Source organism: Medicago truncatula, chromosome 7 (assembly GCF_003473485.1).
Source record: "Medicago truncatula cultivar Jemalong A17 chromosome 7, MtrunA17r5.0-ANR, whole genome shotgun sequence".
Taxonomy (NCBI): Eukaryota; Viridiplantae; Streptophyta; class Magnoliopsida; order Fabales; family Fabaceae; genus Medicago; species Medicago truncatula.
Window position 1 is genome coordinate 12,350,992 of NC_053048.1, and position 24,635 is coordinate 12,375,626.

At 33.5% G+C, this 24,635-nt stretch overlaps 3 protein-coding genes across 3 annotated transcripts; 1 reads left to right on the forward strand and 2 right to left on the reverse strand.

The window, feature by feature from the left end:
- Window positions 1-1,793: 1,793 nt before the first annotated feature.
- Window positions 1,794-3,210, reverse strand: LOC25497919 (polygalacturonase inhibitor 1). Its single transcript, XM_013592648.3, has one exon. The coding sequence runs from the start codon at window positions 3,171-3,173 to the stop codon at window positions 2,079-2,081; it is 1,095 nt and encodes a 364-aa protein (XP_013448102.1). The 5' UTR covers window positions 3,174-3,210; the 3' UTR covers window positions 1,794-2,078.
- An 8,531-nt stretch (window positions 3,211-11,741) lies between these two features.
- LOC112416274 (F-box/FBD/LRR-repeat protein At3g26920) lies at window positions 11,742-12,942 on the forward strand. The gene is made up of 3 exons (XM_024769537.2): window positions 11,742-11,850; window positions 11,960-12,274; window positions 12,750-12,942. Exons 1-3 carry the CDS (start codon window positions 11,806-11,808, stop codon window positions 12,816-12,818), a joined length of 429 nt encoding a protein of 142 aa, XP_024625305.2. The 5' UTR covers window positions 11,742-11,805; the 3' UTR covers window positions 12,819-12,942.
- Window positions 12,943-14,060: 1,118 nt separating this feature from the next.
- Window positions 14,061-17,682, reverse strand: LOC25497920 (transcription and mRNA export factor ENY2). The gene is made up of 5 exons (XM_013592650.3): window positions 17,560-17,682; window positions 17,388-17,472; window positions 16,652-16,746; window positions 14,738-14,814; window positions 14,061-14,495 (listed from the first exon to the last, which is right to left on the reverse strand). Coding segments are annotated over exons 1-5 (333 nt in total). The 5' UTR covers window positions 17,562-17,682; the 3' UTR covers window positions 14,061-14,421.
- Window positions 17,683-24,635: the final 6,953 nt, after the last annotated feature.

The window sequence follows — 24,635 nt, forward strand, 5'->3', positions numbered from 1 at the left end:
AGGAGTATTGCCCTTTGCCATGATCAAAAGTCCATGAAATTTATTTTTACATTGACTCAAGCCATCTTTGTATGATTCTTTTGGGATCTTGAGGGACGATGGTGGACGGTTCATAGTCGATAAAAATCGGTTGTCGTCATATTCATGCAAGACAACACAAACACAAAAAACAAAAAAATGCATAAACATTAGCAATCTGAATGAGAACCCTTGAAACGTACAAAAAGACTCCACCAACCTTTGCATGTACTAGTGATAATGCTTGATCACTGTATTATAGCCTCTGCAAGTTGTATGCTGCACCGAATTGAACGTAATTACACCAATCCAAAATTGTGGTTCTCAATTGTGAAGGATCAATGATATTGATCGATTCGAGGTTGTAAGTGCCCTAACAACAAAAATTACAATAATCGTTTTTTAGCTTCGCGAGGGATAAGTGATATCGGTCAGTTGATCAAAGTGAAATGTGATCGATAGACTTGATGGCCAATGCCCAATTCACATTCAAATCGCTAAAAAATAACTCCAACTAATCCAACTACATTCTACAAAACTCTCTTTCTTTATTGCTACCCTAACAGAATGTCTTTGCTGGAAACTTCAACGGCACCGGTGGCGGTAGATAGGATCAGCAATTTACCAGACGATATCCTGATTCACATTCTGTCTTCTTTTCCCACCAAACAAGCCTTTGTCACTTCAATTCTTTCAAAGAGATGGAAGCATCTATGGTGTTACGTTCCAGATGTGGAATTGGAATTCGTCGATGACAAAGCGGAAGAAGCCAAAAACTCCTTATTCGACAAATTCGTTTACTCAGTTTTGGTCTCGCGAAGTTGCGGGTAAACAACAAAAGAAGGCAAATACACGTTTTTCCCAATTATGTATCCACAGTTTCATCCTGCATGTTGAACACAGGATGCATTATTGGGAAAGAATGATCCCTCATCTGCCTTATTCTATCCTTACTTGTGCAACCCTCGTTGTTCTTAAGCTCGGTTTTCTCAATGGAAACAGTTTCAAATGCGGAGTTTGTACGGATAAAACTACACAAGGTATGTGTGATTAATATTATATGCATTCATGCCATTGAAAATCAATAATGTGGGTTATTTATTTTTAATACTCTCTTTTTTAAATAATGTAGTGTTATCGAGGTTGCGAACTTCCTACGTTCCATAATTTGACTCATTTGGTGATCTGCTGTAAGTGCATGTTTAGATCAGCGGTGAGTTCGGTAGAATTACTGGTGTTGCCGTCTAACTTTATCTCTTTTATGTACAGCATTTGAATAAGAGGACCGAAGAAAACCAAGAAGTGAGAAGCATAACCAGAAAATCAAAGGAAAAGTGCATAATCATGTAGTGTGTGCTATAATAGTGTTCAATGCTAACCAGCCTCATTTTTTTTTGTTGGTTTCGACTTTATTTTATAAGTATAAACTTATTTCTTGCGAACTTTATATTATACCTATTTGTTGGTTTGTGTTTTGGACCTTTGGTTTTTAATATTCATCAATTGTGCAATATATACTTGTCTTGTCCGTTTATTCCGCACTACTAATCGCATTCTAATACAATTAACTGTATACAAGTATATCTACACCAATGTTTACCCGGGATTCTTTACCATATGTTTACTGATCCTGCCTTTCTCTACTCTTTTTCGACGTTATAAAATTTATTGAATATACTTTCTGTTATTGAATGAGTATAACAGAAAGTGGTGTATTTTGTTGTATTATGCAGCTGATAATTTGTTGCAATTAAGGTATTTTTGAGCAAGAAATGTTATTTTCATTGCCATCAGAACATGTGTTATTTCTTTTGCTGATGGATATGTCATTCATATTTTGCTCATCGCTACATCAAATTGGTGAAAGAGAATCCTAACAAACTCTCGTTGAAGCTAGATAGAATCTCTCGTTGAAGCTAGATAGAATCTCATACCACCCTTACTCTAAAAAAGAGTTCCACACCCCCAACATTATTACTATTATTTTAACACATTTTCTTATAAATGCCCCATGTTATATGAGGCCGATAAATGTGTAACCGATTGAGTACTAATTTCACTTACAAGGAGGCCCTTTCTTGAGCAAGTGCGAAGAGCTCTATGGAGCCGGGACGGCCCTGCTTACAAGGAGGCAAAGGAGAACCACACAAGCCCTTATTATGCGAAAACGACGATGGATCAAACTCTTGCAACTTCCCTCCAACTGTCGGTATAGGACCGAAAAGCTGGTTGTAGCTCACATTGAAGTCGTACAACAATGACGCTTGGCCTAACCAAGCTGGCAACTTTCCGTATATCATGTTATTTTCCAACCGTAAGACAAGCAAATTCGATTCCAGTTGTCCCACTGGCATTACCACCTTAGAGAGGTCGAATGACAACTTGTTTCGCGACAAGTCCAGATGAGCCAACTCAGTCTTACTTTCCCCGAACAAGAAAGACGCATCACCGGTCAACTGGTTCCCAGCAGCCTCGAAAATACTGAAATTAACTTTGCCCAACGATCTTGGGATTGGTCCGGATAACATGTTGTTGGACAAAGTGACCTGAGAACCGGCCTTGAATGATCCGAAGCTGTCCGGTATTGGACCGGTTAAATGGTTGTCGTACAAGTCTAGTCCTTGGAGTTTAGGAAGGCGGCCGAGGTAAGCAGGAATTGGACCGGTTAATTGGTTGTTATTAAGCCCTAAGGTGGCTAAATTGGTAAGTTTGCTAAAGTAATCAGGGATAGGACCAGTTAGGTTGTTCCAATTAAGGAGGACAAATTTAAGGTGAGGCAGTCTTGCAATGGCTTGAGGAATAGGACCTGTTAGGTTAGGGAGGAGGCGAAAAATGAGGGTCTCGAGGTAAGGTAGATCGGCGATGAGTGGCGGGATTGTACCGACAAGATCATCAGCGCCATCTATCTCAAGGAAGTTGACACGATGGATGGTTGTTTTTGGGATTTTCTTGCATGAGACTATACGCCATTTGCAACAGTCTGTGTGTGGGATCCAGGTTGAGAAGAGGCTTGTATTGTGGAAGTAATCTTTGATCTTGAGGAGGACTTTTTCGTCGTCTGGGTGGCAGAGGTTTGGGCGTGGTGGTGAAGAAATTAGAGAGAAAGTTAAGGAAGGGAGGAAGAGGAGGAGGAGGAAAATGGACTTTCTCTCCATTTTTGTGTAGTAACTTTGGTGGTTGTTTGATGTAGGAGTTAGAAATATATAAAGGGTATTTATAGAATCCAAATATATATAGTTATAAATATCAATTGGAAAACGAGTTACACAAGTACATTGCATAAATCATGTTGTTAAATGTGATTGAATGTCGGTGTTTATAACGGGATACAAATCAAAAGTAAAGGAAAAGATAAGGAGGAAAGTGTTTTTTCTTTTACAAATGAACACAAGGTGCATTTGTACAATATTTGATTCGTAAAATTGTTTTACACTAACATGATATATTGGAGGCAAGAGAGTAGAGCACCACAAAAACTGAAATTATTATTGCTGTGAATTCGGACTCAAAATCACACCATATAAACTATGATGCTTGGAATAAAGGAAAGTAGTAACCAATATCAAAGTGAACACAATCAACAACAATAACAACAACACCTAGATCTAGGCCCCGTTTGGATAAACAGCTTATATAGATGCTTATGGCATTAGGGCTTATAACATTAGAGCTTACATCATAAGCTCTTATACTTGATAAGCTATTTATGTTTGGATATGTACACTAAAAAGTACTTACATAAATTGAAGTGTTTGGATCTGACATTACATAAGTAATTATCGAAATTTTAAATATTTTTAATTTAACAAAAAATCAAAGAATCGAACCACAAAAATGAAAGATAATAGTGTACAGTTTGTTACCAAAAAAAGACAAGTTTAGTTTGTTTTATTTATTCAGTTTCATTTTATTATGTAACAAAAAAATAATAAAAAAATTTCTTCAAAAAAAAAAAAATCTTAGTTATGTGTGTTATTTTGGTAAGATAAGTATATAACAATTTTGTTACTCATGCACCATCAAAGATAACTAACATTATAATTAAAATATATGTTTGTTTCTAAAAACAAAAAATTAAAATATATGTTTTGAAAAAGTGGATCCAGAGAGAATCGAAGGAGGTTACATAAATTCATAAGCTCCTTGTTAAGCCGGAGGGTAAGCTGAAAATTTAGGCTTATTAAAATATGACATAAGTAGCTTATGAAACTATGATAAACTATTTTTATTTATTTACCCAAACACCTTTAAAAAGGCTTATGAGAGTAGATAAGCTCATATAAGCTCAACTTAAGCCAATCCAAATGGGGCCCTAATCTAGTAATCAAAGTGAAAAGCTCAAAACCACAAGCAAAAGATAAAGAGAGAAGAGAAACAAACACACCAAAGATTGTTGACCTAGTTCGGTCCAACTTGACCTAATCTGGGGGAGAGATTCATCTCTCCAATCCACTACAAAGAGTTAGAGATACAAATGGGTTACAAGAAATTAACTTCAACAAGCTCACAATGAACAACCCTAATTTCTACCCATTTTCCCAATCTAACCAATGAACAAGACACTCAATGATTTTCACTCACCCAAGATGTTTACAATGTTTCCCAACCCAAGAGAACCTCTCAAGAAAACCCTAATCAAAGACCCTCAACCCTAAAGTTACCTCCTTTGATTTCCCAAGTTTTTCTCTCTTGAAGCTCTTCCCAAAAAATGAAGAATGAAGCCTTAAATAGTGTTCAGAAATACGCAGCATCGCGCCACGTTTCATGCCCATCGTGCCACGATTTTTCCAGTGGCAATCCAAAAACTGAACCATTCAATCGTGTCACGTTGCCCTGCAAACGTGCCACGATTTTTCCAAACTTCAACATCAATTTTGAGACACATTTCAACAATTATCCCTCGTTAAATCACAACATAACTTTTTGTCTCAACTACGAGTTGTCTAAAATACAAAAACAACATTTTGCCCTCCAAAATTCTTATAAGATCAAAGATTATTCAATATCATAAAAGTTTATTATGTGATGTTATGTCTTATGTTATGATGTTGTGTTTTGTGTTGTTCGGTATTTACTTTAAGTAGATAAAATAATTTGATCAAATGCACCTTAACGTCATTTTTTAAGGAAAGCCTCTAAGATTATTGGAGTGAATACATACCCTTAGCATCCTATATTGATCTCCAATTATACTCTTCAAATGGGTTCAATAATTTGTAGGACCCACTGTAAGGTGAAATGTCTAGCCAAAGACAATTACAAGCAATTGCCAAAGTTTCAGCTATGCATGATGTAAAATCTTCTACAGTGAGGCTATGTTGTAGCATGTGGTGTTGATATTTTTGAAAAGTAAATGTGATGCATATTTCACATTTGGCTTGCAGTATCATTTGATAAAAGAGAATTGAATTCACATTACCATTACCATAAGCAAATGTGAAGAAAATAATCCGAAGCTCAAAGAAAATACAAAGCTCGGGTATTGAAGTAGAAGTGAAACTACAAAGTTTTTGTGTGTAGAAGTATGTGAAAGGAAAAATAGAGTGTTGAGTAAATTCAGAGTCTCGAAAATAGATTGAGTGAGTATCATCTCTATAACTTTTAGGTGTTATAAAATAATATCATTTGAATAGGAGTGAGTCTCACTAGAAACACAATATTGTGTCTCTTGTGCGTGTAAGAGAGTGGAGAGAATATTGTAATATTCTTTAATATAGTTGAAATTTTTTCGGAGTTTGTCCCTTGGTTTTTCCTTCGTCATTAGAGGGTTTTTCACGTAAAATATTGCTTTTCATTTTTATCGCTATCGGTGAGCTGCAAGATCATATCTCTTTTGGATTTTGGAATTTTAATTTACACTCGCGTTAAACTCGTCGAGCCCAACATAATTAACCATAAATAATATATTGTCCTATATTTGAAATATTTAAAAAGTAATTTGTTTATTATTTTATTCCGATTGGTTTATTTAGTTTTATTTGGAAATTAAATTTATTAACTTATGCATTATACATCAGAAACTCAATTAGACCGAGAGTAAAAATGTGTTTGAGGAAATAAATATGGTTCAAATATCTTAGAATTTGTATAATCAAAGTCTTAAAATATTAAAAGTTATATTTTTAATGTAAAAATATTTTTTTAACTATACTTGGGAATACTATTTAACATGACCTTAATACAAAAACTGAAAATCAAATGATAAAGACAAAGAGACAAATTCAATAGCCTTCACGTGGCCAAAGTATGAAAATCAAAAGAAATCATTAGCACATAGAAAGTGTGCCAAGAAAACAATAACTAGGAGGATCCACATCATCCAAAAAAGGACGGGGACTAATTTTTTTTTTTTTTGTTGATTTTCTAACTAGGAGGAGGAGAAAGTTGGTTTTAAAAATAAGGATATCAAAAATTAACAATTTTAAAAATAGGAGGATCAATATTGTATTTAAGTTTTAAAAAATAATATGTTTAATGTAAAATGTTTTTTTTAACTACATTCAAAGTATTAGTTAGCATAACCTTAATACAAAAATCGAATATCAAACAAAGATGATCAAGGCAAAGGGACTAATTCACTAGCCTTCATCACCTGGCTAAAGAGTGAAAATCAAAAATCAAAAGAAATATTAGCACATTAAAAACGTGCCAAGCAAACAAATATATAATTTGTGTGATCACATTTTTCACTTACGCGCCAATTAAATAATAACTAGGAGGATCCACAGTATACACAATAAAAGGAGGCAAAAACATCCACCATAAAAGATGCCTACTTGTACCACCAATTAAAAGCTATTCACAGGTCACACCAGACCAGAATGGTGTGTCATGGCCCTTGTCTAGCTACGTTAAAGATTTAAAGATTTAAGAGATGCTCATTTGTCAATAAACATCATTCCGTCCAACAAGTTCCCTATCAAGGATCTCTTGATTATTTTTACATATTTAAATGCTAACTTTTAACATATAAAAAAATTATGATAGTGTTTTTAGAGTATTTGGCTCCGTTTGGATAAACAGCTTATATAGATGCTTATAGAATTAGTACTTATAACATTAGAGCTTATATCATAAGTTCTTATACTTGATAAGCTATTTATGTTTGGATATGTACACTAAAAAGTACTTACATAAATTGAAGTGTTTGGATGTGACATTACATAAGCAATTATCGAAATTTTAAATATTTTTAATTTAACAAAAAAATCAAAGAATTGAACCACAATTATCAAGATTTTTTTAATAAAATTAATCAAGGCGTAAAAAAACAATATTATAACATATTAATTATATATATATATATATATATATATATATATATATATAGTATAATCAATATTTGTCCTTAAAAAAAATATCAATATTCATATAAGACAAAACTAACATTAGAGGTGTAAATAAACATATCATATATATTGATATTAGTATGCAGTTTGTTACCCAAAAAAGACAAGTTAAATTTGTTTTTTTATTCAGTTTCATTTTGTTACGTAACAAAAAAAATAATAATAAAAATCTTCTTATAAAAAAAATAAAAAATCTTAGTTACGTTTGTTACTTTAGTAAGATAAGTATATAGCAATTTTGTTACTGATGCACCGCCAAAGATAACTAACATTATAATTAAAATATTCCTTTAAAAAAAATTATAATTAAAATATATGTTTTGAAAAAGTGGATCCAGAGAGAATCGAAGGAGGTTACATAAATTCATAAGCTCCTTGTTAAGCCATAGGGTAAGCTGAAAATTTAGGCTTATTAAAATATGGCATAAGCAGCTTATGAAACTATGATAAGCTATTTTTATTTATTTACCCAAACACCTTTAAAAAGGCTTATGGGAGTAGATAAACCCACATAAGCTCAAAATAAGCCAATCCAAATGGGGCCTTTGTTAAGGATTAAAAAAAGAAAATATTGGATAAATTTTATGTAAAAAAAGTTATTTTTTATTGTTTTAATCTCTGAAGGTCAAATAATTCAAAATGAAAGACGTATCGGTATCCAATACGTATAATGTACCGATATTTCCCTGATACGCTTCGATACATATTAGAAGAATATCTAGAAATTAAATTTTATTTATTTCATTTAGAAAAAACAAAAGAATTGTATGTGCGAATTGTATTATTTTGCGGGATATATGTAATTGACTAAGTAACATTGTTCTCTTTTTATGATATATATGCAATTGACTAATTGTCTTATATTTATATTTATGTTGTTGTCCTACATCCATTTGTGTCTTTTTGTTTGTTTGAAAACGCTGCTATTGTTGATTGTTGTGTGAAGACAATTTCATTGTTGTGCCTTATCGTTTTTTCTATGTCTGTTTGGTCTAGGTTTTGCGCTAAATTTTTTGCTTTTGAGTTATATTCCATGGTTTGCGTTTGAGTTTTAATATGTAGTTTAAATTTAATTTTTTATTAAACTATCCCCGTATCGGTGCCATATTGTATTAGGTATCAAAGTTTCATTGGTTTTAATGTACCCTTAAGAGCATTTGTTAGCATCTTTCAAAAATAAAAACTATGTACATAATTTAATTTTTATCAATTAATACTTATTATTTATGAAATCTTTAAAAATAAATGTTAACTAATTGAGTTCAATGAAAACAAAATGAATAAAGTATTTGGAATGTTCAATAAGGATAGAGTTCTATTTTATCCATGCCTGTATTAATATTGTGGTAGTCCTTTCGTCTCATTTTAGTAGTTGTTTGTGGTTTCTAAGAAAATGATTAGTTGAATTGATTTGAATACTAAAATCATAATTAATTATAGTTAGTCAAGTAGCTAAATGAAGTGCAATTCAATAAAAAAAGAAATTCTAAAATGACAATAATTTTGAGACAAAAAAAATACTAAAATAACAAGTAAAATGAGACGGAAGAAGAATTTACATTTAAAAATGGAATTTGAGAAAAAGTTTAATTACATATTTACTTTTCATGAATCATTGAATTACTTTTTTACGGCCGAGATCTACTGCTGCATGAAACCATTATGCAGGAGATCCAGGTCATACTATTTCCCTCTCATTGGTCAGTGATATACTAAACAAATTTAATTTGACTCTCATATGTGTATATATATATATATATATATATATATATAGATATTGAACAACCATTTCAGACAACTTTTGTGACAACTTATTTTTTCTCTCTTTTCATTGGTTAAAAACAATGGAGAGAGAAAAAGGAAGAGAGAGAATAAGAAGATAATATGAGTATGAGAGAGAAAGTTATCAAAAAAATTGTCACAAATGATTGAACAAATATCATTTCTCTATATATATTCCTATCTCAAAAGTGACAAATTTTTCCGAGGAAATACTATCGGATATGTAATATTAAGAACTAGAGATTCATAATATGCGTTGGAAGTTTCTAGTACCAATCTTAGAAAAATGATATGAGTATGTTCTCTTTATTCATTAACTTAAAACATTTTTTGATAGGCGTCTACTACTATATACTGCTTTTTTTTTTTGTTTACAAAGGATAAGGAGATAACAGAAAAAAGAAAAGAAAAGCAGGAACTGAAAAAGAAAAAAGGTAATAGAACCTAGCTAATACCTAAGAAAGAAGGTGTTGAAGCAAAAATCTTTTTGATGAATGTTTCAATGATAACAAACCTTGTGGAATAAATGATAAGTTTTATGAATGTTGATCTACTGATATTTGAACTTGAGTTTTTGTTAAAAGAAGGTATACCACCATAGGTGGCAATACACCTTATACCACCCTTGTGTGGCAATACAATTAATAATAAAAAAAATCAATCAATTCCATGTCACAAAAAAAATCAAAGATGACAAAAAAAATAAAATTTTAGCCGTACCCTCTCTCATTTCAATTCATTCAGTGAAAATTTTCTCTTTCACCCTAGTTCCATTCATTCCCCCTTCATTCCGCCACCACCATTCATTCCGCCACACCCTTCATTCCGTTGTACATTTAATTATATAATTTTTTTTATTAACATATCTCAGCCGTATCGTATCTTGATTTTTGAAATTTTTCCGTATCAGCGTATCGGTGCAGTATCGTATCCGTATCGTATCTCGTATCTGGGCTTCACAGTTGTGATAATGCTTGATCACTGTATTCTGTATAGCCTCTGCAAGTTGTATGCTGCACCGAATTGAACGTAATTACACCAATCCAAAATTGTGGTTCTCAATTGTGAATAAGTGATATCGGTGGATCAAAGTGAAATCTGATCGATAGACTTGATGACCAATGCCCAATTCACATTCAAATCGTTAAAATATAACTCCATCTAATCCAACTACATTCTACAAAACTCCCTTTCTTTATTGCTAGCGGAAAGACGAACACTCGTTTATCCGATTTTTTTACGGCTCTTAATTGTATATAAAAACATACATCAATTTTGTCATATACCATGATCAAATTTTTTGGTAACTAAGGTTAAGATAAGTTCTTTTTATAGTGTTCAATATTGTAGTAAGATAGTTCCTAGAATTTTATTATTATTTTTAATTAATTATTTAAATAAATATTACAAAAAAGATAAATGCTTACTACAATATTACTCGAGCTCTGTCTTGGAGGCCAAGTATTTAAAATAAATACTACAAAAAAGATAAATAGTTCCTAGTTCTTTTTACTCGAACTCGGCTTGGAGGCCAAGTTTCCAATAAGCAAGACTTTTTTTTTTTTTTTTTTTTGACGTATTTTCTCCATATCTTTGACGTATCAATAAGCAAGACTTTAAAAGCAAGCAATAAGGTCAAATTTCTCCCTATATATAAAGGGAACTTCTATACTAGCGGCAAAACCCTAAACGTTTTCTTGCTCTATGTGGTAAAAAAAAAAAAAACGAGAAAAGAATCCTTGATCAAGAATACCGCACCATCTTAACAGAATGCCTTCCCGGAAACTTCAATGGCAACGGTGGCGGTAGATATGATCAGCAATTTATCAGACGATATCCTGATTCACATTCTCTCTTTTCTTCCCACCAAACAAGCCTTTCTCACTTCAATTCTTTCAAAGAGATGGAAGCATCTAATGGAGTTACGTTCCAGATGTGGAATTGGAATTCGTTGATGCCAAAGCGGAAGAAGCCAAACACTCCTTATTTGACGAATTCGTTTACTCGGTTTTGGTCTCGCTAGAAGCTGCGGGTAAAGAAGAAAACAAGGCAAATACACGTTGTTCCCAATTATGCATCCACAGTTTCATCCTGCATGTTGAACACAGGATGCATTATTGGCAAAGAATGATCCCTCATCTTCCTTATTCTATCCTTACTTGTGAAACCCTAGTTGTTCTTAAGCTTAGTTTTCTCAATATGGGTAAGGAGTTTAATATTACTCTCGTAACATTACCCTCACTCAAAACCCTACATTTGAAATACATTCGCTTTCAACAAGGCGATGATCTTATTTTCCTTACAGATAATTGTCCAAATCTTGAAGATCTTCTACTATTTGATATAACCTATAACACTTATTGTTCCATACAATGGGCTCAAACCTTAACAAAGTTGAAAAGAGCAGATATTATGGATTGTGATTTCTATATTCCGATGGAAACAGTTTCGAACGCGGAGTTTCTACGGATAAAACTACACGAGGTATTTGTGATTATTATATGCATTCACGCCATTGAAAATCAATAATGTCTGTTGTTTATTTTTTAATACTCTTTTTTAAATAATGTAGTGGTCTTATCGAGGTTGCAAACTTCCTACATTCCATAATTTGACTCATTTGGTGCTCTGCTATAATTGGGATATAGTTCCAAGAATGCTGCACCTTTGTCCTAAGCTTCAAAATCTTGACCTTTTTCAGGTTTGTTTCTTAAATTTAACAATCATATTTGATTTAATTTTTTTTTTTCTTCCTTTCTTTTTTTAACATACAAGTATGTATCAATTTATTTCTTTTGTATTATTAACAGCACATAAAAGGAAGTTTTTGGGAGGATGGATACTTTGGAGAATATGAGAATGAAAAGTGGTCCCATCCAAAATCTGTTCCAGGTTGCCTTTCATCAAACCTTAGAACTTGTACGATCCGTGACTTTGCAATTGGAGGCCTACAGAGTTATCACATTATGTTAGCAAAATTTATTCTGAAGAATTCAACAGTTTTAGAAAATATGTCAATCTGGTGCTTCGGGAAACAGTCTGAAATAGAAAGACGATTAACCTCGTGTTCAAGAGCTTCTGCAACATGTCAACTTTCAATTTATAATAACTTTAAATATCGTTATGTAAGTAGTAGTAGTTTCTCTATTCTGTCATTTGTTCATTAGTTGCTACCATGAGATTGTTGGATTTGCTGATTTTATGAACTTTGTGCTCAAATTAAGAAAAATTTATCCTTAATTGATTTAGCTTTTTACTTGCATGATCTTTTTGAAGATTTGGTTTATTGACATTAGTTATTTGCTGCATAAGGAATGAATAACCGGTTAATTTTAAAACGGTAGTGTAGCAGGCATTGGCAGACAAGATTTAGGTTTGTTGGTCAATTTTGAAATGTCGATGAAGGACCCTTAAATTAGTATTATTAATTAAGAGATAAACAGAAAACATGTTGAAGAAGGTAGACACTAAGTGCATGTTTAGATCAGCGGTGAGTTTGGTAGAATTTCTGTGTTACTGGTGTTGCCGTCTAACTTTATCTGTTTTATGTACATCATTTGAATAATGGTGTTGTCGTCTAACTTTATCTCTTTTATGTAGAGCGCCGAAGAAAACAAAGAAGTGAGCAGCATACCCAGAAATTCAAAGGAAAATTGCATAATCATGTAGTGTGTGCTATAATTATGTTCAATGCTAACTAGCCTTTTTTTTTGTTGGTTTCAAATTTGTTTTATAAGTATAAACTTATTTCTTGCTAACTTTATATTATACCTATTTGTTGGTTTGTGTTTTGGACCTTTGGTTTTTAATATTCACCAAATTTGCAGTATACTTGTCTTGTCCGTTTATTCCGCACTACTAATTGCATTCTAATACAATTAACTGTATACAAGAATATCTATTCCGATATTTAACGGGATTCTTCACCATATGAGATTCACTCAGGCATTGCATTTATTATCTTGATTAAGCCAGTTGAGATCTGATGTAGATGAGAACTCTTGGTTACATCTATTCATAATTCAGGATGCATGAAGTCTATATCTGCTAGAAGGGTTGGTTCTCTACTCTTTTACGATGTGATTTCTCACTGGTTCCTTTCGGTAACTAAAACCTTAGTACCTGCCTTGTTTCTGGTTCCTGTCGTATAATGCAACGAAGTATTATGTTATGATCCTTCCGAACCTGGATTCGGTACAGTATGTCAGCCTTATAAATTTGATCCTTCCTGTCGTATAATGCAACGAAGGTCATTGATTTTTGGCTTTTACATGCCCTGCTGATCTTCATTGTTTAGGTTATGCTTTTGTTAACAAATTTGCTGCAAATGATTCTGCATGTTTCAGATTTTTATTTTTGGGTTCTTACTATTCCTGCTGCTGGATTCTGATCACTCTTTATTAAGTTTGTCTTTGAAACCAATGCCACTACTTTAAGTCAGTTTTGATCATCAAATTCTTTTGAAGTAGATTTGTAGTCTATCTATGCCTTGTTCTGTTCTCAGTTCCTTGAGTATCAATTTTTATTCCTAAAATTAAGCTAGTATTTTTTTTTTCCCTTTAGTTTGCTTATTACATGTCTTGTTTAGTTTCTTTATAAACACGTATAATTACTTTTAATCACCTTTTCTTTATAAAAGTACAGTAATTTGTTTTTATTCTTCTAACAAGTGTTATATACTGCACATAATACCATTTAGATTAGAGTATAATCAACAAGTTTGTAAAATGACCCTCAAAGGCTTCAAATGCTCGACGTTATAAAAATAAGGAGTGTAACTGTGGAAGAAACATAGTTCATAAAATGCAACTGTTCATGTTTATAATATGATCCATTCAAACATCATTGTGTTTTTATCCAGTAGAAAACAAAGAAGTAAACATCATTGTGTGTAATAAGATACACTTGATATGAAGAAGCAATTTTTATACCAAAGCTTAAAATAAAAGCCAGGAAAAGCGACATATATAGTTTGACTGATTTCGATAAAAGATGATCTATCAAATTAATATAGGAAGGAGACAAAGAGTAATGGTTTTACAACACATATTCATACCCCTGCAACACAAAATCTAGAACAAATGTGTGTGCAGTTCTTTGCATGTTTGGAAATTTGGCAAAGTACACTTTCCAATGCTTCCAAATTCAGTTTTAAGATGCAATCCCTCGATTATTTGTCGTTGAAAAGAGTGCTGCCGCAATTCCAACTGCAATCCAAACACGAACCCTTAACCTTTACAGAATGCTGGTGAGATTATTGCCGATCAAGCCATTAGAGAGCAGCAGAAACAAGAAATGTCTGAATTCTTTGCAACAGCTCAGCTTTTACAGAATCAGGAACTGAGGCTGCAGAGAAATTCTCTAGCTAGTTAGTTGGAAGTTTTGGTGCAAAGAAAATTAAAGCCAGGATACAGTTGTACAGTTTCTAATGTTGAAAGACATAATATTCAACTATATAACAGCTTTTAAAATATTTTTCAATAGATTCATGAACAAATAAAATGCAGAATTCCACTTCAACCAAGTTACCATACCATAAGGCATCGATATGCAGAACAGAAGTATTTCCAAAAAGAAATTAATAATACCTCGACCCTTTGGAGTAATTACGTGTATAAGTTCATCTACGGTAACATTATTCCTCCCTTTCTTCTTTACAAAGGCTCTGTAGAAAGAAAAATAGTATTATAAATTCCAAATTGGAGAAGTTACACAAAAAAAGAGGAGTCCGAGTTTGAAGAGGAAAAGGTGGAATCAAACAGAGAAACACAACAATAGGGGAAGATAAAACAGTAAGAAGAATGAATGTACAGCAGTTGAGATTATCTGATAGAAAGAAGGAAAAAAAAAGTATGTTGCTTGATAACATTTCTCGGATACGATATCACCAGAAACTCATTTTGAGTATTCATGGTCTTATTGTGGTACAGCTAAGTGGCAACTAAAGCTCATGCAACTGAACCTAACACTAAATCCAAAAAGCAGACACCAAGCTTATATTAGTAATTCACTAATCAGTAATCCCTTCTGTCAAACAACACATCTTTGTTAGGAAAAACATGACATTATATTATATGGCGGTAAGGCCGCTACACAAAGTCTAGGGGAGAAGAACAGATCTGGCCTTGCAAAGAACAGGAGAGAGAAGGTCGCTCTTGAGTCAGCACCAGCCGCGTCAGAATCGCACGGCAGCAAAGGTCGCATAGAGCAGAGGAAAGGTCGTGAAAGAGAAGAGGAAAGATCACAGAAGTCAAAACCCTTAACGATTCAAAAGGTTGAAAACAATAATCATAAACAGCCAAAAAAAGAAGGGCATTTTTGTCTTTCCAAGATAAAAATAAAAGGGCATATATGGCTTTTCCGATCATCTTCTCTTTTGGGCACGTCTTCTATGTGATTCCTCCGCAACTCTGCTGCCAAGCACAGTGCTATGGCTGAATACATATCCTCTCCACCACAGCATTTAATGCAGTGTTGGACCTCCACTGCCGTGATTGCGGTTGCCATCACTGCTATTGACTATAGAGATATGGCTATACACGTTGGACTGAAATGCATCTTGACTAAGACAGTACAACACAAAAATGACTTGAACATGATATTGCAGTGGTACAGTTATAGTTTCATTTGCGAATGGAAAAAGATAAGTTCAGTTATTTGATATGACAAACCATTACTTAGTTTCTTAACGCAAAATGCGTCCTAATGCCCTACTTAGAGTGCCCACAATTGGTGAAACTTTTATATCTTTGTCTAAACATACTATATGAAAAATAAACCTAAAGCATATAATATAATCGCACAAGAGAATGTGCTTTGCTCATGGATCACCTATAAGTAAAAGTCTCTACATGAAAATAAAAGAAGTGACCTTCGAGCTAATGCTTGCAGAGCTCAAAAGGGGGGGAAACTGAAATATAAAATTAAAATGGGAATGGATGGTTGAAATTTACCAAAAACCTAGTGCAGAAGCATACATCTAGCAAAGAAAATGAAAATCAGGGGAGAGTTGAATTTGGGATTTTAAGGATATACATTGTAATTATGAAAATCCAAAATTTTGCCACATCGTTGCCAAATAGCGGTGCCATAGCAAAGCAGAATTTAAAGAAGCACTATTAATCCACAATAAGCAATTTAGTGCAACAATAGGAGGCTATAGTGGTGCTATACAACTATGGCATACCAAAATTTTAACAAAACACTATTTTCCTCCATCGGCGATTGACATATTGTATTGTTTTAAAAAAAAATATTAATAGCATATTGTTTTAAAAAAAAATATTAATAGCATATTGTTTTAAAATTGATGTATGATATGAAAAGGTGGAGGTCACCCCTTCAATGCAAGTGTAAGACTGATTTACACCGATAGTGTATGTCCATTAAACTCTTGAATCTATAACATAACAAATAAACTTGAAACCATAAATTATATTCTTCCAAATGCCTTGATACAATAGAAAAACAGAATACAATTAACAATAAAATAAAAGAAAAACCTGCAGATGGCTTTCATTTCATCCTTCCAACCACAATCCACGAGTCTTTCCCTCAAAAGTTCCATCAATCGCTCTTTCTCTCCAGTCTCAATAAACTATCAAACAGTCCAATAACAAAACAAAAAACAGATTTAGGCCCTGTTTCGATAAACAGCTTAATTTGCAACTTATAGCATAAGCACTTATGAATAACCTATTTCTATTACACAAGATAAAATAAAGTCAAATTGTTTTGGTATAAGCTATAAGCTGTTTTCATAAGCTATCTTGAAGAACTTATGAAAATAATCTAAAAACAGTTTGTGAACATGTCATAAGTTGTTTTCATAAGCAATATCTCCCAAACAGTCTCAGAAGTGGTTGTGTCAGTAGTAGATAAACTCAAATAAGCCAATTCAAACATACCCATAGTTAAGAATAAGCTATTTTTATTACACAAGATAAAATAAAGTCAATTTATTTCAGCATAAGCCAAAAGCCGTTTCCATAAGCTCCATAAGCTATCTTAGAGAACTTATAGAAATAAACTGGAATCAGCTTATGAGCATGGCATAAGATGTTTTCACCAGTTATCCCAAAGAGTCTCACAAACTCTATAGCACCGACACTTCTAATAGAATGGGTGTGCCAGATGTCCAACACGTGTTCATTTGTGTCGGTATGTCAAGTGTCCGTGTTTGAGTTTCATAACTCACTATGTCGGTAAATAAGCTCAAATAAGTCAATTGAAACAAACCTTAATATTGATGAGTTCCTGAAAAGTAGGTTCTCTTTCGACAACATCAGGTGTTGGGGGTCGATTCACCGATGATTTTGGCTTCCTTAAAAAAAAGATTAAACAAATAATAAAAATCAAACAAAATCTGAAAAAGAATGAAACAGATTCGAGATGGTGAGTGAGAGCTCACATGTTTAGAAGGTTTGTGGTTTCGTCTTTCTTTCTTTCTTTCTTTCAAAACGATCGATGCAACTAGAGTGAAAGTATTCCTTTCTCTTCTTTTATTTTATTTTACCGTTTTTTTCCTTCATAAAATCGTTTTTTTTTTTTTAATTTTATGAAAAGCATGTTTTTAATTAAACGGTGATTACTGAGATTAATCAAAAGACGAAGAAAATTGTTGTTGACACATTTGTGTCACACGAGAAACCGACTGCCGAACAAAACAATTATGCAGATAGGTGGGTTATGCATAATTCTAAAGCATTTTCAAGTTATTTTTCAGTCAGTTTTTACTTGTAATTAAACCAGAGCATTTTCAAAGGCAATATAAATCATACAATATAAATCATACAACATTGAAACTCGGTCATAAACAAGAAAAATACAATATCTTTTATAATTGTCCATAATTAAATCAAACCGACATTTGGTTCAAATTACACCAAAGTTTAAAATTCATCAAAACGTTATAAATTGTCCATAATTAAACAATACATTACAACTCATTACATATCATTAAATTAAATCCCTACTTACATTCATCACAATTGCATATGGAACGAACATACATATATAATATTATTTTCCACCATATTCCGAAATATAAATCCGACGTCGCTATCATCTTTAATAAACCAAGGCATATAGCTTGTCGTTTTCCATGTGTATTCATTTCTATCTTCTCCTAGGTCTATGCATGGCATTTAATCAAACAAGTGACGTGTATATTGATTTTCACCAAGATGCTCAAAATAAGTGTTAAGTTGTGCCTTCAAATTATCAAGAGAGTCTGTTGGCGTTATCATAACCTTAATTGTCTTTTTAAAAGCGGAGTACCTAACACGGCCTTCAATTTTTGCAACCTCGAACATGTTTCACTTGACAAAAGCTTTAAGAAAAGAATCATAGATTAGAACAAAATAAAATGAAATGTAATAACAAATAAATCAAATGCGTAAACATTAATAACGAATAAATAAGTATTGCACTAGTTTAACCACATAAAAGTCATATTATCATATATATCAATATAAATTACATAATGTTAATTATATATTGGCCAAAAAAAATTGGCGTTACAATTTCGACCCCAAAATATACGTCGGTGTAATTTCTACCAAAAAAAAAGGACTAACACCGACAAAAAAATCACTCATTAAAGACCAAATGATTGAGGAAGATCAAGTGAATTAGAATCTTCCTCATCTTCCGCAATAACTTCAAATTGTTGCTTTGGTTTTTCGGGAGTGTCCAACAAAATAGGTGCCGCTTTGTTTGACTCCTTTTGTGCCACTCCGTAGATGATGGAGGTAGTGGACAACCATTTTTCAAATAAATAAGCACGAAATGAATCGAAATTGCCCCAAGGCGCATGATGAGAGTATTTTGCTTACCCGGCGGTGGTGGCCCTCTTAGTCAGAAAAAAGATTCCGAGTTTCCAACTTCAAGATTTGTCAACACGATCACACACCTTTTGTAATAATTAGCAACAATGTGTCCCATGTCCGGAAAAGTCAACCACTTATCAACAAGATGTGCAAAACTTTTTGTATTTGCGGAAGGATGTAAGCCATTTAAAATGTAGTTATAACGATCCTCACCCGCAAATACTTCAACATAATCATCTCTATGATCTTTCACCTCTTGAATAAGAAGTGTACGAATCATGATATGATTTTGTTCGGTCAAGCCCATGAACTCGGCTATAGCCCGGAATCCACAATGTCCATCGCCAATAACATCCACCACTTTTTCAATAAATGGAAGCATGAAGCGTGGCATATAATCAATAGGCCTCATAACCGGGATAGCCTTAGGCTTTGGATACCGAGAAGGTGGTTGAAGTGGGTTAAGTGATATTTTACCAAGACGAGCACCTTTTTTTCTTTTATATGTTGATGTTGTTGGTGATGGTGACGGTTGACTATCCGGATTTTGGGAATCAACAACCTCCCACGAAGAAGGGATCCGACTAGTCGATATAATTTTTCATTTAGACCTCGCAATGTCCACTTTTTTTTTGGCTCCCTTGGTTGGTACTTTTCGTGGTGGTGGAGACATCATGGTGGTTTCAGGAAATGCCAATTGCCGCAAACCCTCTTTGACTTCAAGCTTCATTTCGAAAGGGAGTTTCTTGAGATGTTCTACAATAGCCTTCAACTCAACATCGATAGAAAAACCAACTTCATTACTTTCTTCGCCCATACGTAACCTATGTCAATGGTGGTGTATCTCATCCAATAAAATTGGCTTCTCTTCAAGGAGTTTAGTAGTAATTTCGCATGCACATGGTAGCCCGTAAGATGTCCTTTGAACACAACCACGAATTTCCTTGTCCATGCACAATGTTTCCCTACAACGTGTCTCTTCCAAAGCAATGTTGTCCAAAGCATATCTAGACACATAACCACCTAGGCCGGAGTACAAAGTGACATATTTGAATCTATGTTCCAACATGGTAACGCTCTGACCAAAGGTTGTTTGTATCACAGTGAACTGAAGCACCAACATGTCATGTATTTTCTCCCAACAAGTACCCAAATCACCCATGTAACGCTCCTATTTCTATTAAAGCAATTAAACATGCGAATAATACATTTATTCAAGAAATAGAGATTACGTCATATTCAAAATTCAAAAACCAATAGACATGTATATAAACCTCAACAGTCACAACGGAATATAAATCAGAGTGATCAAATATATACATGCCATGAGCAAATAAATCATATCCCAAAGATAAATCTCAAAACCCAAACATACGGGTAGTCATCAACAAAATAATAATCCAAAGAAAAATATAAACAACCTAATCTAGACCGACACGACAAGCCTAGATCAGAGTCGACATGACACCGATATCGGAGGAAGCTCCCGATATCCCAAGCAAAGACTCACCGAGACTACTCCTGCACAACGTCTACTCACCCATACAGGCAAGTAGGCGGTTAAAACCACTAAGGGTAAGCATTACATTATCATAATCCAGATAACAATTAAATCAAATAATATCATGCACTTGAATAATAATAGTCATGCATAAATACTTATATCACAACTTGATAGCTCCTATCAACATATATCAATCACATGAGTAATTATCCAATCATAAACATTCATTCGCAAACATCAATCATTGAGCAATCATTATCAACATTCATTCATCTCAATTCATCACCAATCACCCATTTCACATAGGACTCATGCTATGATATGCACTTATTGACACATAATGCATGTGGTACCGAATCTCCAAAAAGGTCGTCACCCAAATCCAGATCTCAAAAGATCTCTGCCAGGCCGAAGCCCTATAACGAATAAAACATCGTATCCAGATCTCAAAAGATCTCTGCCAGGCCGAAGCCCTAAAACTAGATCCCAAAAGATCTCTGCTAGGCCGGAGCCCAATAATGAATAAAACATCATTTCATCTCGACTATGATGCATGGACATGTATAAGGACTCGATAATGCGACAACAATTCACAATCTCAACTCAATATATAGGACGACACCCAATTATATTGATTATCTCCACAACATTGCATTATCAAGAAAACATACCCATGCACAAATAAATCATAGTATTCACCATCACCCATCAACATGATTATTAATAATCAACAATGTCATTCAACATCAACTATATCATATAGTTTCACCAATTCAAGCATTCTCATATTCCAAGTAAGATAGCAAAATATATCTCATGATCATTATCACATCCCAATTACATATTTACATACTCAATTATTCACTCTAAATACTTCATTAAGCCCAATATCAAGTTTGGAAAAGTTTCACGACTCATAGAAAAAGTTATGATAAGTTTTCACAAAAATCCACATGACCCATGTGTAGTAATTTAATCATATCTCAAGTTTTTAAAATCATTTGGACGTCAAACCAAAGCCATTAGAAAGCTAACATAATTATCTAAAACTTTTATGTTTACACCAAAGGCCAAATCAAAACAGAAATAGGTGAAAAAGACGCAAGAACGCGAAACAGGGGATGCTGGAACTGGCAATTTCGCTTCTAGAGAAGCTTCTGGCTTGCTTCTGAAGTCTGCTTCTGAAGTGTGCTTCTGAAGTCTGCTTCTGGCCTGTTCGCTTACAGTTTTTCCAAAAAGTGCGTTTTTCACCATTTCGCACGTAAAATGCAAACCGTTAATCGGATTTTGATGCCGTTTTCACCTACACGATCCTGACACTTGACTCTAACATAATCTATAAAAATTTCATGTTTCAACCATCCCAAAATTCATTTTCCAAAACCTCACATAATCACTTATTGGCGAAAACGCTTAAACATCGACATTTCACACGAAAAACCCGTTTTCTCTCAAACGACTCAACTAACATAACCACAACATGAAAACAAAATTTCTCATAGGTTCAATTCATCCAACAATAACAAAATTTCAGTCAACAACCATATATATATCAAAAAGTTCATTTTGGTCCCTCACATGAACACTTAACTCAACTTCACTAATTTCACAAAACCACCAACAACAATTTATTTCTCATCATCAATCCACAATTAAATATACCCAAATCATAATTCACTTACAATAGCATCAGTTGACAATAACCACATCAATGGAATATGAATCACATCTCATTTCAATCAAAACATATCAAATTTCATCAATTAAGCATAATTTCATAACTTAACATTTATACATACTTTGAAACATGTAATTTCACCCATAAACATACCATAATCATCAATTCATGCACAAGAAAATAGCATCACAGCAAGAGCACGAATTTAACAACAATTGTTCATCAACCCATTTTCATACAACATGAGAAAATGCAAAGATTGTACATGATTATGATAATAACTAACCCCCTTACCTTAGAAGAAGATTAACCCAAACTCTTGCTTCAATTCAGCTCCTAAGTCACCCACTTGATTCCTAAAGCTCTTCTCTCCAAAACCCTTTTGCTCTTCTCTTCACCTCTTTCTCTCTCTACCTCTCTCTAGAAATATTTTTGTGAAATGAATGAATTGATTCTTCTAACACAACCCTAGTGTTATCTCCACTAATGGGCTTAACTTAGTTTCTAGTGGGCTTAACCCATTTCTATTCAAACCAAAAATATTACTACACTCCAAACGATATTTTAATTAATAACGGTAAAATGTCACTAACGGTAAAATCTCGACTTTCTCTAGTAACTTAATGAAATAACCATTCTCACTAATTACTAAAAGCAATTCCCACTAAAAATTATAATTTTACCCATCCTCACAAAATTACTAAAATACCCTTCTAATACAAAAACCGATGAAAATGCACCCAATGATGATTAATCACACAAACATATAAAACACATAATAAAAATAATTAAAATAAATCTAGCTAAAAATCGGGCTGTTACAACCCACACTATTGTCCAAATATTTCTTCAATAAAGCATGAGCCGATTCTACCCTGTTAGTGGTCCTGCAACCAAGATGCAGCACATGGTCTGTCCATGCCCTCACTATTTTCTCCTTCACTTCATTCAAGGTGGTCATGGCATAATGTTTGAAAAGTGGGAAATCACCACATGAATCTTGGAACTCCACTAATGCATTTGCAAATAACTCTTGAGTGGGCGATTCAACCATAGCTTTCTATGCCCTCATTATCTTCTTCACAACATCGCGACGTTTCGCCTCTTTCCTATCCTTTTTTCCCAAAGGATATTTACAATCGAAGACGCACCTTTGTTTAACATTTGCTTGCACATGAAAGTAACAATTCATTGCATAACTTTCGGGGAAAACATTTGCAACCGCTTTCATCAAAGACATATCCATGTCAGTCACAATCACCTTAGGCATATTTATCTTTGACGTAAGAAGTTTACGCAACATTTTTAAAACTCAAACAAAGTTTTCCTCTTTCTCATGTGTCACAAATCCAAACCCAACCGAATATGTCAAATCGGCCGAAGTGACCCCAACTACCTCAAACATTGGCATCTTGTACATGTTGGTTTTGTAGGTGGAGTCCATCACCTCTTTCCTCTTCTCTCATTTTCAATACCCCACTACAATGGTTTCAATATGTTGAAAATGGCCTTCAATAGGCCATTGTAAATGGTCTTATGTATGGGCATAGAACGACAATCTATTCCTTTTTTGGTTTATGGTGTTATGTAACTTTTTAAGCCTCTTTTCCAGTACACCTTGTGCTTAAATGAGTGTGGTTTGGCTTTAATATATTGCATTTTGGCATTAAAAAAAAAAAAAAAAAAAAAACTAGCACAAATTTTAATAATTAAAATTAAAATTTTCAAAAAATTAACTACAATACGAATATGTGTTTCAAATTTTCAATAATGAATTGTTAACTACAATACATTCTTTTGAAATTAACTACGCTCATTTTGGAAAAAAAATTATATTCACGTGTGCACCGCACGGGAAAAACGTTCTTTGAATTAAATCAACATGAAGATATCAGCATTGCTATATAGTACGGATATTTGCATACGAATTTCTACGGGCAAGTGTAAATAGGGGTGTTTGCGGTGCGGTTTGGTTCGGTTTCAAGTATAATAATCATCCAAACCGCGAGAGAAAAAAGCATGCAGTTTGGTTTGGTTCGGTTGATTTTTAAAAAGTCATCCAAACCAAACCAAACCAATGCGGTTTGGATTGGTTCAGTTGATGCGGTTAATCGCGAGATAAATAAAAAAATTACATTAACTCTAATATTGCCAACTAGTACCAAGCAATTTTAATTATTCAAAAAAAGAACTTGAAGTTCCAAAATAGCATTACAATACCAATAAAAATTATTTATCTAAAATAACATTACAGTACCAAAATAATATTTAAGAACCAAAAAATAGCTGGATAGTGTTGGGCTTGGGCTTGGGTTCACTTTGGTATTGGACTAGTACAGTACTTACTTAGTTTAATAACATTGAGTATTTTTGCGGTTTAGTTTGGTTTGGTTTGGTTGCTGAGATGCAAATCGCAAACCGAACCGAACCGCGCGGTTCAGTCTAAAAGTCATCCGAACTCATCCGAACCAAGT